General features: G+C 55.6%; 1 protein-coding gene across 1 annotated transcript in view; it reads left to right on the forward strand.

The window, feature by feature from the left end:
• The window catches only part of DAAM2 (dishevelled associated activator of morphogenesis 2), a 443,570-nt gene that overhangs the window by 95,476 nt on the left and 329,851 nt on the right, over positions 1 to 18,243 (forward strand). Inside the window, exon 3 of the mRNA XM_029592931.1 lies at positions 5,076 to 5,165. Coding sequence (XP_029448791.1) covers positions 5,076 to 5,165 — 90 coding nt within the window. The remainder of the gene's footprint in view (positions 1 to 5,075; positions 5,166 to 18,243) is intronic.

Genomic DNA, 18,243 nt, shown 5'->3' on the forward strand with positions numbered 1-18,243 from the left:
CTCACGTACAGCGAGCTTCTCTGCATTCTTCTCGTGCTGGCCTGAGAGAATGAGGAACGCGTTTCTTCCAGGCCTCGCGCGTATTATTCGTTTGGAAAGAGAGATTTATTTTTTAATTTCACGCTCTTTCTCCGGCACGTCTCCCTGCACTTCTGGCAGCCACTGCTTTTGGGACACTGTCGCACGGGACCTCTCGCGGAACGGGAGCCGATTGGTTCCCGGGGTGGAAGGTATCAAGTGTGACATCACGGCCAGCATGAGCCAATGGGATGATCCGGTGAGCGTGAGGTCACTGGCGACTCTCTCTCAGCGATGACGGTAATAGAGGTTGTCCCTGCTTTTCCTGTAGACGTTTCAGATACATCGGAGCACGCAGAGGGCTTCTTTGTAAGTTGCATCACTGCTTGTGCTTAACTTTTACCACCAGGTCAGCTACTGTAATCTGCAATTTATGATCAATATCCTAAAGCCCCCCTCCCCCCCCCTGCCAGCAGAAGGGGATTATCGGGTTATGATCGCAGGTTGTGATAATAAGATACAGGAAAATTGAATCAGGGGAGAGGAAGAGGGTCAGACCCTTGGATTATGGGCAGGGCGCTCTATCCTGCTCTCCTCGGTCTATTAATGTTTCAGAGGATATTATGGGGAGGGGTGTTTATTTGGAACCGGCATGGGTCTTCATTGGATTTTACCCCTATTTTTATATTCCATCCCAGCCATAGAAGCAACAGTCCTGGGCCAGGGGCCAGCAACCGTGGCTCCTTCTGGATCGTGGCTAACATGGACTCTGGCTAATAGGGGTCAGTATTCCCCCCCTAGGGGCGGTGAGTGCAACCTCTGCAGCATCCTCAGCCAAGGCTGGTCCCGGAGAATTGAATGTAGATCCTCTGCATGTCAGTGCACGACATCCTGAGGGGTCAATGACCGTCTAACTTACGTAAGGAAGGCAGGTGGTCAACGTGCAGTGAAACAATTTTAACAATAATTATACCCGGGTTCTTCTGCTATCGTCCAGGTGGCTTTGTACATCCCAGAACAGGCGATGGATACACCAGGTCTTAAGATTTTCAGCACTAGAGTTGTACTGTTCTTCATAGAGACAAAAAAAAAATATCCAACTTCCAGGAAAAGAGTGAGCGGCGTTTTGTTTCCTCACTTGTGCAGTGAACAGCTGGTAGCAGTGAGGCTCGTTATCACTTTTATTTAGCATAATGAGAGGATACTCCTAACGAGCAGCAAAAGAGAGGCTTGTGATGGAAGCATTCACCCGAACATGTCCTGGAATGGGAGGAGTGACGCTAAGCAGCAAACAGACGTCATTCCTGTACTCTCCGAATGATCGGACACCTGTCAAGACCAAGGAATCTAGCAGGGCCAGCTTCAGCATTACAAGGAATACCTTCAGACAGATGGGACACCTGTAAGGAGATGAGAGCCCGCCCCCGTGGGCATTATGTAATAAAACGTCCCTCATACATTACTTATTAGTGAAAGTATGTGGCAGACAGAGAGGCCTGCTCCGTGCATGAATGCAGGGGATCGAGCCTGTCAGCGTGAGGCCTACTGCATATGTCCCCGAAGGGATAAGAAGCAGTCACAGCCCGTCAGCATGAGGCCTGCTCCACGCGTCAGTGCAGGGGACGCAGCCCGTCGGCGTGAGGCCTGCTCCACGCGTCAGTGCAGGGGACGCAGCCCGTCGGCGTGAGGCCTGCTCCACGCGTCTGTGCAGAGTTCACAGACCGTCGGCGTGAGGCCTGCTCCACGCGTCAGTGCAGGGGACGCAGCCCGTCGGCGTGAGGCCTGCTCCACGCGTCAGTGCAGGGGACGCAGCCCGTCGGCGTGAGGCCTGCTCCACGCATCAGTGCAGGGGACGCAGCCCGTCGGCGTGAGGCCTGCTCCACGCGTCAGTGCAGGGGACGCAGCCCATCGGCGTGAGGCCTGCTCCACGCGTCCGTGCAGAGTTCACAGACCGTCGGCGTGAGGCCCGCTCCACGCGTCGGTGCAGGGGACGCAGCCCGTCGGCGTGAGGCCTGCTCCACGCGTCTGTGCAGAGTTCACAGACCGTCGGCGTGAGGCCTGCTCCACGCGTCAGTGCAGGGGATGCAGCCCGTCGGCGTGAGGCCTGCTCCATGCGTCAGTGCAGGGGACGCAGCCCGTCGACGTGAGGCCTGCTCCACGCGTCTGTGCAGAGTTCACAGACCGTCGGCGTGAGGCCTGCTCCACGCGTCAGTGCAGGGGACGCAGCCCGTCGGCGTGAGGCCTGCTCCACGCGTCTGTGCAGAGTTCACAGACCGTCGGCGTGAGGCCTGCTCTACGCGTCAGTGCAGAGTTCACAGACCGTCAGCGTGAGGCCCGCTCCACGCGTCGGTGCAGGGGACGCAGCCCGTCGGCGTGAGGCCTGCTCCACGCGTCAGTGCAGGGGACGCAGCCCGTCGGCGTGAGGCCCGCTCCACGCGTCTGTGCAGAGTTCACAGACCATCAGCGTGAGGCCCGCTCCACGCGTCGGTGCAGGGGACGCAGCCCGTCAGCGAGAGGCCCGTTCCACGCGTCGGTGCAGGGGACGCAGCCCGTCAGCGTGAGGACTGCTCCACGCGTCGGTGCAGGGGACGCAGCCCGTCAGCGTGAGGCCCGCTCCACGTGTCAGTGCAGGGGACGCAGCCCGTCAGCGAGAGGCCCGTTCCACGCGTCGGTGCAGGGGACGCAGCCCGTCGGCGTGAGGCCTGCTCCACGCGTCAGTGCAGGGGACGCAGCCCGTCGGCGTGAGGCCCGCTCCACGCGTCAGTGCAGGGGACGCAGCCCGTCGGCGTGAGGCCCGCTCCACGCGTCAGTGCAGGGGACGCAGCCCGTCGGCGTGAGGCCTGCTCCACGCGTCAGTGCAGGGGACGCAGCCCGTCGGCGTGAGGCCTGCTCCACGCGTCAGTGCAGGGGACGCAGCCCGTCGGCGTGAGGCCCGCTCCACGCGTCTGTGCAGAGTTCACAGACCGTCGGCGTGAGGCCCGCTCCACGCGTCTGTGCAGAGTTCACAGACCGTCAGCGTGAGGCCCGCTCCACGTGTCGGTGCAGGGGACGCAGCCCGTCGGCGTGAGGCCTGCTCCACGCGTCTGTGCAGGGGACGCAGCCCGTCAGCGTGAGGCCTGCTCCACGCGTCGGTGCAGGGGACGCAGCCCGTCGGCGTGAGGCCTGCTCCACGCGTCGGTGCAGGGGACGCAGCCCGTCGGCGTGAGGCCTGCTCCACGCGTCGGTGCAGGGGACGCAGCCCGTCAGCGAGAGGCCCGTTCCACGCGTCGGTGCAGGGGACGCAGCCCGTCAGCGAGAGGGCCCGTTCCACGCGTCGGTGCAGGGGACGCAGCCCGTCAGCGTGAGGCCTGGTGAGGCCCGTTCCACGCGTCGGTGCAGGGGACGCAGCCCGTCAGTGTTTGCTTTTAGCTCCTCCAGGAAATGTGACCCAGGGCCTGTCTAAACCCCGCGTAGGGAGCAGAGAGAGAGAGAGAGAGAGCACGTCTTGCTTGACTGCCTCCCTGGGTTGGAAATTCGGCTTTAAATATTTCCACATGTTTTCTCCTCTCCGTTCACAGCAATCACTCCGATAACAGTTTTCAGAACGGTTTCCTTTAGCACCCAGCGACTGCCAGAGGCTTTGGCCTGCTGCTTCTCCTTGGATGCCTTTTTATTTTTTATTTTTTTGTACCTTTTCTGCAAGTCCCCGCAGGCCCTTAAATCTGTCAGCGGGCACGTCCAGGCTCAATGTGCAGTTTAGCTCACCGCTTTGACACATTTTCCTGCTCTGTTAACATTTCCGAATGGGCTATGGTGGGGCTGTGTCAAAGCCGTCTTGTCCCCTTGGTTTGGGACACGGCGGGCTGGATTTACAGCCTCCCGGCCTACGAGATGTCAGCCTGCGCTGGGAGCCTAGATGCCCCGTCTCTTTTTTTTTGTTCTGTGCCAACGGCGGTGGCATAACACGCAGCTGATTTTTCCTTCTGGGTTCCGCAGACTGACTTTTAAAAAAAATACTAAATTCTTCCTCGTCTAACGTGAAAGAGCAGAGAGTCCTTTCCCTGCGGGATGAGTAATCCCTGACAGTCTCATCCTTCCATGCCCAATGTCTTGGCTGGAGGCCCCTTCCCCCCGTCCCTGGAGCCGGAGTCTCTGCTTGGGTCCTGGGGTCTTAACGATCCCGCGCTATGTTTTTAGGTTAACAGGGCCGCAGTTCCCAGGGACATGGCCCAGATCCCCCCAGGAGAAAGAGCTGAAGTAGATCTGAGAAGATGCCCTTCCCCTTTGCATGATGCAGGCATCCTTGGGTAACCACGGAGCACTGTTTTTGGATAAGAGCCCTATACAGATGCACTTTAGAAAGTCAGTTTTTTGTTTTTTTTTTAATGTGCTTTGTGGCCTGCAAAATGTATTTTTATGCCTTAGGTTTTCTTAATTATACAGTACAGCTTATGAGAAGAAGAAAAAAAAAAAGGTCTGCCCAGCTTAGTTTGCAAGGGACCTCTGGGGAGCGGTCCTGAGACCTCTGGGGAGGCACTCGGGGGGGGGGGGGGGGGGTGGTCGCTGTATTGCCTGCGGGATATACAGGTTAATATTATCGGTGCTTCTGTGGAGTCATTGTGTTTGCAAGACACGTTCAAAGCAAGGAGACCGATTTATGGGTTGTTGGGTGGGGATGGGGCATGGAAGTCAGCGGCCGATACCCGACTAATCATCTCCGGGGGAACTTTTCAGCACAGTGTTCCCCTCCCTCCCACCACCCCCCCTTCTCCAGAGAGAATGCCCCCCTCCCCTAGTGGTACACCTTGCACTGGGGGAGGGGGCAGAGGGGGAAAGTTGCCATGGAAGGAAAGCTCATATTTGAGGTCTGTTGGATCTGGCAGGATAACAGAGAAGGCTGCGCATTTCCCTTCAGGTTAATGTATAAGGTCCATATTGTCCGGGGTGGTCTGGCTGCGTCTCGCTGCAAGGCGAGTTGTAGGCCCCGCGGTGCTGTAAGGGATGCAGGGAGGGCAGCTGTGCGCACCTCAGTAACCTTGGGGACTTGTGTCTGTTTCTCTTCCCTCCGCACTCTGCAGGATGAACTGGATCTCACGGACAAGAACAGAGAGGCCATGTTTGCACTCCCTCCGGAGAAGAAATGGCAGATCTACTGCAGCAAGAAAAAGGTAAGGCTGGGCGCCACGCGTGGCCTTCGGGCCGAAGCACGAAGACAGCGTCCTGATGGATCCTCTCCTCTCTCTCCACTCTCTCTCTCTCTCTCTCTCTCTCAGTTTCATGGGGCTGCTTTAGGGTAAAACGGCGCTCTTTTTTTCCCATGACTGCTGCGCTAATAGTGCTTCTCAGTTCTCTAGTGCTACGTGTGAGGTACGCAGCGCCGCACAGTTACACACAGGGGAGGCTCCCTGCTCCAGACAGCTTACAGTCTGGTCAGGACACACAGACGAGATAAACAGGAGGGTTTCAGAAGAAAATCTTTTCACAGTAAACTCTGCAAGGTTATGATCGGGGACAGCAACTTGAATTTTTGACGGGACCTAAATATGGTCCGGGGGGGTGCGCGATGCAGTGACAGGAAGGTTGTTCCAGGCACAGGGTGCAACAAGGTGGAAAGTGCAGAGTCCCAAGCTGGCGGTGGAGGAGGATCGAGATAAGAAGTGATGTGCCTGAAGAATGGAGCTCACCAGGAAGGGTGTGGTGGAGATAAGAGAGGGGGGGGGGGGAGGAGGTGAGGAGGAGCTGAAGAGTGAATGCACTTGCAGGTGAGAAAGAGAAACTGGAAGTGGATGGGGAGCCAGCCTAGCGACTGGACAGGAGGGGCTACATGGTTGTTTTGACATCTGAGTCCTGCAGCTGAATTTTGAATTGACTGTAGCGGAGAGATGGGTCCGATGGGAGATCTGTGAGGAGGAGGGTGCGGTAGTCTTAAGCAGGAAGCGATGAGAGAGGGGATAAGGCTTTCGGAGGTGGTCAGGAAGGAAGGGGCATATTTTGACGATGTTATAGAGAAAGAAACCATATGCTTTAGTCATATTTTGGATGGGTGCAGAGAGAGAGAGAGCGAGAGGAATTGAAAAACACATCAAGGTTAGGGGCTGAGGAGGCAGGGAGGATGATGATGATATCCACCAGGATAGAAAGAGAGAGGGGAAGGGGGTTTGGGAGGAAAGCTGAGAACTTCTGTTAAGTTTTTAAGGTGGCAGTGAAACATCCAGGCTGAGATCTGGCTCTGGTTTCTTTCGGAAAGTTCTGGTGCAGAGAGGTAGGTTTGGGAGACCTCAGCATAAGGATGATACCGAAAGCCCTGGGAGGAGATCAAGACCGCAAGGGAACAAGTGTAGAGAGAGAAGAGGGGTCCAGGACAGAGCCCTGAGGCACCCAGACTGGTAATGGGATGGTGGTAGATGAAGATCCACCACCTTAAAAATGTGATGGGGCAGGTGAGGGGGGAGAACCAAGATTCAATTAAAGTCCCGAAATGCAAGTGAGGGCAGAGCGTCAGGGAGCGGATGGAGAATGAGGAGGAAGGTTGGGAAGAGATCCCGGGAGTCTCCATGCACTGATGAGGCTGCAAGCCAGCTTGGAGCGGTGGATCCAGTTTGAGAGGCAAGAACTGGGACGATGGTGTGGCAAGGCAGATGCTGGGTGGCTTGCCGTTAATTTTGGAGATGATGCAAAAAAGCTTTGAGGGAGTTATCTGTAGTGAAGATTTAACATACTGCGGGCTGACGTCTTCTTCTTACTCTGCCACCCGCTGACCCCGCTCAGCGTTTGGACTGCTATCCGTCCATCAGAAAGACACGGGACAGGGTCTGTGAACCGCTCTAACCAGACTGAGTCCATGTATTGTTTTAACAGAAAATAGCTGTGCAGTATACAAGACGTTGGTTATCAGGATTGTGATAATGTTCAGTCTGGTATTTCAGTAAACATTAGAAAATATAAAAAAAAATGTATAAACTAAAAAATATACTATTAAAATACAGACTACAAGAAGTGTAGTTTTATTATGCGTTGAAGGTTTATGTGTGACGTTTGTGGTACAACGTGATTTACAGCAGGGATTACTGAACACTTGAAGGTATTTCTTTGCTGTTTGCCCACATTGTTTGTAACTATATGGCCTCGACTTTGATTCCTTAGGAGTGGGTAGAGTATGGGAGGAAGGCGTTGTGCCGCTTGGTTGGTGAAAGCCTGTAAAATTCCCTCCGAGGGGACGGATGGCCTTAGGTCGCAAGGATTCATTTAAGCGCAAGACGTTTTGGCGGTTTTTCCTTATTAGTGAATTTATTTTTCTTCTAACAGCTTCAAGTCATTTCCTAAGCCTGCAGGCTCTTTAATCTCAGGTTGATCACTAGGTCCCCCCCTGCTGTAACACGGGGGAGGCGTGATAAGTAACTTTGGCGTGTCCAGTTCATCCGTTTTTTGTTTTTCCCCTGAGGAAGCCAGTTTGGCGCGACGAGGGCCTTGTTGGGGATATTACAACAGCTTATGTGAGGAACACCTTCATTTCAATGGGATATCGTAAGCGCGTACTCAAGAGGATCACCTCGGTTTAGGTCATGACTGTTGATACAATAAACTATACAATTATAGAGCTAGATCTTAAATAAGTACGCGCGCGCGTACTTTTGTTCGTGCAACCCGCACGAACAAAAGTACGCCGGATTTTATAAGATACGCACATAGCTGTGCGTATCTTATAAAATCCGGGGTCGGCGCGCACAAGGCTGCGCAGAATCGGCAGCCTGCGTGCGCCGAGCCGCACAGCCTGCCTCTGTTTCCTCCGAGGCCGCTCCGAAATCGAAGCGGCCTCGGAGGGAACTTTCCTTCCGCGTCCCCCCACCTTCCCCTCCCTTTCTCCTCCCTTCCCCACCCCCCAGCCCTACCTAAATCCCCCCCCTACCTTTGTTGTGCAAGTTACGCCTGCTTGAAGCAGGCGTAACTTGCGCGCCCCGCCTCTGCATCCCCTGGCATAGGCCGCAGTGCCGGGGGACTCGGGACCGCCCCTCCCGGCCCGCCCCCGAACCATCGCCATGCAGAAATTTGCGTCAGGCAATACAAGTGTTTCATAAAACGGTGGTGACAAAATCACAGCATCGTGAGGATGAGTTTGTGTGGGTGACTGGTCTTGTTAAGTTAAGTCCCCTGAAGAAGTCTTACAGGTGAAACAAGGTCCTTGTTGGGATGTGAGAAAAAGATGTACAAGTAGGACACCCGTTATGAAGATCTGAGGACTAATGGAGTGAATGTTGGCGAGAACTATTTTGAGACCGAGCCTTGAGTCTTGGTCCCAGAATATCAATAAACCATAACAAATTATTCCAAATATAGAGATTTAGACATCTAGAGGTGGTCCAATGAAAGGAGACCAACAACCACATTGAAGCAAAAGATCTATTTTATGGTGTTGTCTGTGAGAAAGAGGGACAGAGTGAGGTAAGAGGTAGCATAGATTTGAGGGCGAACTTAAGACAATGGTGGATATTTATTATGTGAATTATATTAAGTGGTTCAAAATATTTGTATTGGATCAAGGCAGATTTTATGTAAAGAATTAAATGTACATGATGTCATATTTTCAATAAAATATAGAAGAATTTTTATTCGAATAGTGCATTTCTTAGTAAGAGTATAATAGGAAGCAATAGTGCTTTCCTTTCCCATATACATTCTTGTATTGGGTGTTTTTTGCATATATATATATATATATATATATATATATATACTTAGCAGCTCTTGGGGAGTAAAATTCAGAAGGACGCAAGTCCAGGACAGGAGTACTCTAGGGTGCTATCAGCATATTCCTTTCAACAGAACCCATTTTCCGCTTCATCTTACCCAGCAAGTGATAAAAATCTCATCTCCTCCTCTCCGTCTTCCTCCAGGACCCACAGCTTATTCCTTCTAATCTCGTTTCAGAACCAACTACTCCCCCCAATATGCAGATTCAGCCCTCGGTCAGGCTAAGAGGCTCAACGAGCCCTTCTACCAATCCTTAACCAGTCCCCGTTTCTTGCCTCTCGGATCCTAGGGCCACGGGGGTGTGTAGGGGGCTCATCCTGCTTTCCTTTTCCTGACTTAGGTGGCTCTGATAGATGTGCTCAGGCAAGCCTTTCAATTTAGCATAATTCAGATGTCGGCGCAGGTCCAAGGGTGAACAGCTGCCCTCAGGAAATATATTTACAAAGGGTCAGCACTCCCTGATGGGGGACGATAATTTTCACCTGGTCTTTCTTGGCGGAGAGATGGAGAGAGAGAGAGCTGTTTTTCAGTGGTAAAAATTGGGGATTGCTGGTAATTACTTGCACAGACACTGTGTGTCCTTCCTTTCCTGCTTCCTATTTGGGTTTGTTGTTTTTTTTGCCCAATCAGGGCTGCTGAAGGGCTGCAGCCTCAAGTCAGGGATCTGTCTCTACCTGGGTCAGGGGTAGTCAGAGATGTTCACTCTACAGGACAGCGAGAGCTCAAGGCAAAGAACATTTTATGCCTGTGGGGATGAGGATGCTGCTCCGATTTCCTCCTGCTTGCCAAGGCTCAGTGTCACCTCTGCTGTGCTGCTGTCCGCGCCTCTGCGCTACTGCGCGGGTAACGCAGCAGGGGAAGCCAGAAAAAAAAGACCCAACTGGCCCATCCCGGCTGCTCGGTTGTCCCTGTTCACCCTGCAGGGATCCATCCCAGCTGCCACCAGAGACAGCTTGACCTCTTGTAGGCTATCGCTTCCCATGCACGTCAGTTTTTCTTAACTTTCTCTTCGGTTCTCTGTCGTCCCGTGTTAGGATGGCACCCGGCTCCTCTCCCCACCCTCCATGCCAAGATTTGTAATCTACAGCAGTGGTTCTCAACAAGTTTGTCGGGACTCACTAGCGTGTCACGAGGTCCCGGGAGGTGCGTCGCAGACCCAGCTGCGTGTCGGGACTCAGTAGCGTGTCACGAGGTCCCGGGAGGTGCGTCGCAGAGCCAGCAGAAGGCTGCTCTTTCCTCGTCAGTCTGGGCAGGAGTTGGCCGACTTCTCTTTTATTGGGGATGACAGGAAGCTGCTCTTGCTTCCTTCTCCTCTTCCTGGCCTAGCGGGAGGTTGTTCCCTCCTCCTTCACTTAGATCAGAGCGAGATATCACCAGCTCCTGTTCATATGGGCCCGGCAGGACACCAGCTTTCTCTTCCTCTGCCTGGCCTGGCAGTGAGGCTGCTGATGCTCTCTTCACCCCATGGGTCCTGGATGTGAAAGCAGGAGCATAAGGGAGAGAGGTGCTCTGTCGATCCGCTGCTGCTGCTGCCTCCTCATCTTCCTCTCCTCAATGCTTCTGATAAAGAGGGAGGGAGACTCTGGACTGGACTGAAGTCTTTCCTGCTGGCTGGGAGCCAGGAGGAGAGGGAAATGTGCTGGGCAGGAAGGCCTTGGGAGATAGGGAGTCAGGAGTCTGCTGGGAAGGAAGGGGTGGGAGAGAGGATGTTGGGATTGCTGGGTAGGGAGAGGTGGAGGAGGGAGGGGTTGGGGGCTGCTGAGCAGGGAAAAGAGATGGAAGTGGAGAAAATGGAGGCATGGGGCTGCTGGGTTGGGGGAGCAGGGAGTGGTAGATATTGAGCAGGAAGGGGTAAGAGGTGAGTAGGGAAGGGCACAAAGAGTTGATCAGGGGAGAGAGGGAGCACGGGGAAGAGGATGAGGGGTGGGGGGTGGAGGGGGGGTGTCATAAATGTGGACAGGGGTATGAGAATGTGAAGGGACGATTGAGTGGTTGGGAGACGTGAGGGGTGCCTGGGTACAAGGGCCACACTATGCCAGTTTTGAGAATCTGCATTTCTTCTCTCTTTGAACTTTGCTTAGTGGAGGAGGAAATATATTTCTCTTTCTAGTTCTGCATGCAGAAGGTGGTCTTTACGCATTTGTAATTTGTGCTATTTTATCCTATATTGGGTGAAGGCAGGTCTGTCTGTGACTGAGATGAGTACTTTACTAGAGGTCTGTATCTGCCTTATTTGTTGTATTTTCTCAATATGATCTTGCACTGGGGATGAGCTGCTGCCTTTTCATGGGCAGGGCCATTGCGGTTTCATTTCTTGGCGTTAGTGCTGCTGAGGTTTGATAGACGTACAGAGTGGGCTTTGTTTGTATTATTTTACAATGCACCTGGTAGCAGAGGGAGCTTGTGATGCTGTTATTGGGATGAGATCAGAATATCTCTTTTGTATGATGAGTTGTACAGGGAAATGTCTTAGTTCTGCTCTGCACCCATTGTTAGAAAGCAGGGGGCTCCTGTGGATGCAGAGCATGTGCTTATATTAAGTCCCATGATGGTCACGTGTTCAGTGTGTCACGCATGTCAGCATCATCTCTCAGGTGTGTCCTGACAGAAAAAAGCTTGAGAAGCACTGATCTACACAGCTAACAGTTGCCAGGACATCTGTCCTCCTAGGTCCTTGGCTGTTTGGTCACCAGCCTCTCCCATTTTGCTGTTTGGATTATTACAAAGCTTGGGCTGCCGCCGAGATCCCCTCACGTTGCAAGCTGTTAAAGCAAAATAATGCAGTTTTGTGGAAGCATTTCAAAATGTTTTAACAAGTTGGTCTATGGTTTTAATAATTTTACATATTCTAATTTCATTTTATGAACGTGTGATATTTATTATTATTATTTATGTGATTCAGACACCATTCAGGTGTTCCAGGTATTTCCCTGTCTCTGGAGGGCTTACAGTCTTGAAGGTGAACTTTCCAAAGTTGCATTTGTGTAAAATAGCACAGGCACGCGTGCGCATTGGTCTTTCTTAAATTCAATTTATGTAAACTGTGAATGCTGTTGTAATTCACTCCCATCAAGCTGTGTTGGAGGCAGCAGAATACAAAAAGAAATAAATAAATTTTTAAAAAATCACACATCCCGAGAGCCGCAGGGTAGATGCAGCTGAGATGAGTGAGCCACGAGATGCAGCTAAGAGTGGGAGCCCATCCGGGTCGGGGCCAGAACGAATCTCTTCCCCCCCCCCAGGGCCTGGATTCTTTCTTGGTGGGGGAGAAAGGCTTAACCTGCAGGACCCAGAGGGACAGAGTTGGGGGGGGGGGGGGGGTGACTCTCTTTCTTGTCCCTGCGAGAGGAGGACTCTTCCCTCACTGCGTGTGCTGTACACGGGAGCCACTGGGTTAGTGTGCGATGAAACGTGGCACCTCAGGATTTCTCTGCACCATCCAGCTGTGGAAGGGTCTCGGTCCCCAGGGTAAGGAGTGCATCTGCCCTCCAGGGCCTGATTAAGAGCACTTCCCAGGTGGGCAGGAGAAAAAACCCCTTCCTATCTGGGGAAAATGGTAGCAAAATACGGTCCTTGTGCAGAGTCCAAATCTGCTCTCTCCCCAGGGTTAGAAGACTCCAGATGGGGGTCCTCAGACGCTCTTACTTAGTTGTTTTTTTTACTTCTTTCTCTCTGTCTCTTTCCAATCCCTGATGGATGGGATCCCTTAGAATAAGCAGCTCACACTGCTCCCAGGCAGGGGCAGCCCAAACTCTTCCTCCTGGATCTCACCAACCAAAGGCCTTTCCCCGTCTAACTGATGTTAACCCCGGGAGTCCTTTCTTGCCGCAGGGTCACCAGCGTACCTCCTTCCTCACCGAGGGGGTGGAGGGGCAGGTCCTCCCTGGGTCCAGGTCATACCCAGGAGTCTCACAAGCCTCCTACCAGAGGGAAATCCCAACCAGCCAGAGAGCGGACTGGAAGGAGTCACCTCCTGACCCTGCTGAATTCCCTCCAAGAGGACCTGAAAGTCCCAACCCAAGATGAGGTTCCCACTGCCTCCTAAAGGGACCTGCCCCCAGTGTCTCAGCAGAGGAGGGAGAGGGGGGGCTACACTGAAGGACACCTCCCCACTTTCTCCACCCTACGCCGCCAGAGCTAAACGGAGTTCACTCAGGGCACTTCTGGTAACGCGCCTGGAGGGGCCATTACACCAGTAAGCAGTCGCAAGGGGACGCGTGATTGCCGCGTTGTAGAAATACGCGTTTAAGTTTAGTAGGTGAAGCGGGGGACATCAGACATTCTGTGCAGTGCTCCCAGCCCTAGCGTCAGATGGGGGGGGGGGGGAGCCCAGCAGAAACGACTTTGCACGCCTCTCTTCGACATGCTACACGCGTGCGTTTCCAGAAGGGAGGGGGGTGAGAGCTCCGGCTCAGCGGTGTTGGGGTGGAAGGGCGGGGGCCGGTGGCAGAACGCGGCCCGCGCGTCTGCAGGTTCTGTAACCGAGGGTCCGGCGCTGGGAGAGAGAGGGGGCGGCCACTACATCTGCTGCGGCTGCGGGAGGGCGGAGACGCCGTCCGTCTGCCTTCCCGGATCCCATGGCTCCGCCCCCTTCACGATGTCACCTGCGGCAGACTTCAAACAGAGCTCGTCCCCTCAGGGGCCCCTGGAGGGACGTGACAAGGAATGCATTCTCCCTTCTTGGAGGGGAGAGGGTTAGGTTCGCTGGGTTTTTGTAGTCTTGGTATATTATACGTTGTTCCCTGTAGGTACTAGGATCAGTCCAGACCGTGGGTTATGTCCCCCGTCCAGCAGATGGAGTCAGAGCAAACTTCCGAGGGTGCTGACATATAAGCAGGTGCACCCTCCAGGGATCCTCAGTATCTCTCTGACTCCAGCAGATGCGAGTGGGGGAACCTTTGCTTCCCCAGTTGGTGGCTTCTGCCCCACTATTTCTATCTTTTCTTCTCAGGACAGGATCAAGCAGGCCTGGGTTCTCAATTACTAAATAGAGTTAAAAAAAAATAAATTTTTCTCACTTCAGGGAGTCTCTCTGAGCCCCTGCCCGGGTCTCACAGCCCTGGTTAGCTTGCCAGCGGGACTGTTTTCTCTCTTGTCTGCCCTTTGTTTTGCTGTTTTCCTCCTCTCTCCGGCGGTAAGTTTTTGCTGTTCTTTCTCTTCACAGCTTCGCCGTCGGACGGCTCAGGTGCACGCTGGTGGGGCCAGCCTCTCCCCTGTTCGGAGCGCCGCGATTCAAACCCCTCCCCCTCGGCCCTGCGACGTTTCCATTCCCCGGGGCCGCGGCAGCAGGGAAGTCTCATTCCCCTGCTGCTCCTGAGGGGAGGGTTCGCGGAGTTGAGCCTGGGCGGACGAGCCCGCTCCTCCCGCGGCGCGGTTTCCTCGGATCCGGCCCCAGGGGCGGTCGCTGAAGGGGTTCTCTCTCCCGGCCGGGCGCCATGCAGCGATTTAAGGGGGCTCCCGGCGCCGACCCGGGGCAGGGCGGATCGCGGGATGTCTCCTCCGGTGTCGGTCTCCCCAGGGGGGAGACCGGACCGGCTTCCCCGACTTTTTCGCCGTCAGGCTCGGAGCGCCACGGCTCGAGGGGAAGGGCCCCGCCCCCTTCTTTGGCGGGAGCGGCGGCCATTTTAGAGCTGGAGAGCGCTGCTGACTCGGAGGCTGAAGAGTCACAGCATGGTTTTTCGCCGCGGTTGAGGCCGATTCGAGATCCATCCTCCCCCCCCATCGCTTCGGGCCCCTCCACGGACCTCTCTCTCGCCGTCCCTCCACCAGCAGGGGGGTTTACAGCGGATTTTGTTCTCCTAATGCATCAGGCGTACCTCCAGAGCCTGCAGCCGGTGGGGGGGGTCGCCAGGCGGTGGTCAAGCGAACCCCACGCCCGCGAAGATGCCCCGGCTGGTGGGGGTGGGGGGGGCCAATCCAGCGCCCTCGGGGGGCAGCCAGAAGACGCTCCTGGCTCTTCCACCCAGCGGAGCGACCCCAACGCAGGACCCGGGGAGTGACCCGGCTTCGACGGCTGATGATGATTCGCTCCTGGCAGCGCACCTGGAGTGTGACGACCCACGGGTGCTCCGGATCTTCCGGAAGGAGGAGCTGTCTGACCTCATCCCACACGTCCTCCAGGAATTGGATCTCGACCCGCCCGTCGAACCGCCGGGGCCTCCGGCTCCCTCCGTAGCCTCAGCAAGCTCCAAGGGGGACCCTGTCCTGGCGGGCCTACGTCCCCTGGCGCGAACGTTCCCGATTCATGAGTCTTTCCTACACCTTTTGGTACGGGAGTGGGACACGCCGGAGGCGTCGCTCAGAGTGGGCAGAGCCATGGACAAGCTCTACCCTCTCCCCGGAGACTTCTTGGACCTGCTTAAAGTACCCAAGGTCGACTCGGCAGTCTCTGCCGTCACCAAGAGGACCACGATTCCCGTTACAGGGGGAACGGCCCTCCGGGATGTCCAGGACAGGAAGTTAGAAGTCTGCCTCAAGAAGATCTTCGAGGTCTCGGCGCTGGGGGTCCACGCAGCTATTTGTGGTTCTCTCACCCAGCGTGCCGGGCTACGGTGGGTGCAGCAGCTCCTTACTTCACAGCAACTGCCACCGGAGGAAGCGGCGCAAGCGGACAGGCTGGAGGCCGTCATTGCCTACGGGGCCGATGCTCTCCACGACTTGCTGCGGGTCCTGGCGAGGACCATGGTTTCGGCTGTTTCCGCCAGGCGACTGCTGTGCCTTCGAAATTGGGCGGCGGACGCCTCGTCCAAATCCAGCCTAGGCTCTCTACCCTTCAAGGGTAGGTTCCTTTTCGGCGAGGATCTTGACCAGATCATTAAATCCCTGGGGGAAAACTCCGTACATAGGTTGCCCGAGGACCGCCAGAGGTCATATCGACTGTCCAATTCCTTCTCCAGGAATCGGTCCCGCTCTCAACGACGATTTCGGGGCTCCAGGCCCCAGGGTCCGAGAAACCCCTCGAACAGGTCTCAGTCTTGGACCCGGTCCTTTCGTGGCCGTAGACCACCAAGGGACTCTTCGGCGCAGGGAGCTTCCGGCAAGTCCAATCAATGATGTCAGGCCGGCCCACTCCCCCCTCCCGAGGATCGGAGGACGACTAGCCTGGTTTTACGAGGAGTGGGCCAACATTACCACGGATCAATGGGTCCTGGATATTCTAAGGCACGGTTACGCTTTGGATTTGCGGCATCTCCCCAAAGACAGATTCGTCTTCTCGCCCTGCGGGTCAAGTCACAAGCGCCTGGGAGTACAAAGCACGCTGGACCGGCTCCTAGCCCTGGGGGCCATCTCACCCGTCCCCTCCGGAGAGGTGGGCTCGGGTCATTATTCCATCTACTTCGTGGTGCCCAAGAAGGATGGATCCTTTCGTCCCATTTTAGATCTCAAGGAAGTCAACAAGGTCCTCTGGATACCCCGGTTTCGCATGGAAACCCTCCGCTCGGTAATAGCGGCGGTTCATCCGGGGGAGTTCCTAGCCTCCCTGGATCTGACGGAGGCCTACTTACACATTCCGATACGCCCGGACCATCACAGGCTCCTCCGCTTCAAGATACTGGGACAGCACTTCCAGTTCCAGGCCCTCCCCTTCGGGTTGGCAACGGCACCCAGGACGTTCACCAAGATCATGGTGGTTGTGGCGGCCGTGCTCCGGAGAGAGGGCATTCTAGTACATCCTTACCTGGGACGATGGCTCATCCGAGCGAAGACCCTCCCTCAGGGGCAGCAGGCGGTCGACCGGGTGGTCGAATTTCTTCAGTCTCTCGGCTGGGTAGTCAACTTCGGCAAGAGCAGTCTCCTTCCGTCGCGGCAGCTGGACTTCCTCGGAGCACGCTTCGACACAGCTCAAGGCAAGTTCTTCTTGCGGCCGGACAAGGCCCAGTCGCTGAGGGAGCAAATTCTCCATTTTGCCGCTCTCCAGGTCCCAATAGCGAGGGATTACTGCAGATCCTGGGCTCGATGGCCTTCGCAATCAACCTGGTACCTTGGGCCTTTGCACACCTGAGGCCCCTACAGATGGCGCTACTCTCGCGGTGGAAACCGGTCTCGCAGGACTATCAGGCGATACTACCTCTTCCGCTGGCAGCCAGACTCAGCCTTCGTTGGTGGCTAGACCCCAGGAACCTGGCGCAGGGCTGTCCCCTGGAGTCGCCGGAATGGATTGTGGTCACTACCGATGCCAGTTTGACCGGCTGGGGGGCCGTGTGTCTCCGAAGCTCAGCTCAGGGGCAGTGGACACAGGAACAGGCGTCCTGGTCGATCAACCGCCTGGAGACCAGAGCAGTCCGTTTGGCGCTCATCCAATTCCTGCCTCTCATCCGGCAACGTGCAGTCCGGGTTCTCTCGGACAATGCGACCACGGTAGCCTACATCAACCGACAGGGAGGCACCAAGAGCCGGGGGTGGCCCTCGAAGCGGCCCCGTCTCATGGCCTGGGCGGAGCGGTTCCTCGACCGCCTGGCGGCCTCCCACATCGCAGGCGTGGACAATATTCAGGCGGACTACCTGAGTCGGCAGACGTTGGACCCGGGGGAATGGGTTCTCTCTGACGAGGCAATGTCGATCCTCACTCGGCGCTGGGGAACTCCCGCCATGGACCTCATGGCAATGTCGGGCAACGCAAAGGCCCCGCGGTTTTACAGTCGGAGAAGAGATCACGGGGCGGAAGGAGTGGACGCCCTGGTGCTACCCTGGCCCCCTCATCTTCGGCTGTACGTCTTCCCGCCGTGGCCTTTGGTGGGCAAGGTGGTGCGGAGGATAGAAGATTATCCAGGGCAGGTCATCCTGGTGGCGCCAGAATGGCCGCGGCGCCCGTGGTTTGCGGATCTACTCAACCTGGTAGTGGACGGACCTCTGCGATTGTCACACCTTCCGCGGCTGCTCCATCAGGGTCCGGTATTTTCGGACCAGGCGGAACACTTTTGTCTCGCGGCTTGGCTTTTGAAAGGCAGAGTCTCCTGCGCAAGGGATACGCAGTAACCGTGGTAGACACTCTTCTCAAGGCACGTAAGACCTCCACTTCAGTTGCCTATGTACGGGTCTGGAAGGTGTTTGAGGTCTGGTGTGCTGGACATGGAGCCTCCGCGACGGCACCTTCGCTCCGTCAGGTCCTGGTCTTCCTCCAGGAGGGCTTGGAGAAGGGTCTCTCCTACAACTCCCTGCGGGTGCAAGTCTCTGCTCTAGCCTCCCTGGCTCGTACCATGGGAAATCCAGATCCTTCGTCTCATCCGGACGTCTCGCGCTTCCTCAAAGGAGTCAAGCACCTGCGGCCGCCGGTGCGACATCCCTATCCCTCCTGGAATCTCAACCTGGTTCTCCGGATCCTTGGTAAGGCTCCCTACGAACCGCTGCGGCAGGCCTCCCTTAAGGACGTCACACTTAAGACGGTGTTCCTGGTTGCCATAGCCTCGGCGAGGCGCATCTCCGAGCTTCAGGCGCTCTCGTGCCGGGAACCGTTTCTACGCTTCACGGACTCGGGAGTTTCCATTCGAACGGTCCCTTCGT

Source organism: Rhinatrema bivittatum, chromosome 3 (assembly GCF_901001135.1).
Source record: "Rhinatrema bivittatum chromosome 3, aRhiBiv1.1, whole genome shotgun sequence".
Lineage (NCBI taxonomy): Eukaryota > Metazoa > Chordata > Amphibia > Gymnophiona > Rhinatrematidae > Rhinatrema > Rhinatrema bivittatum.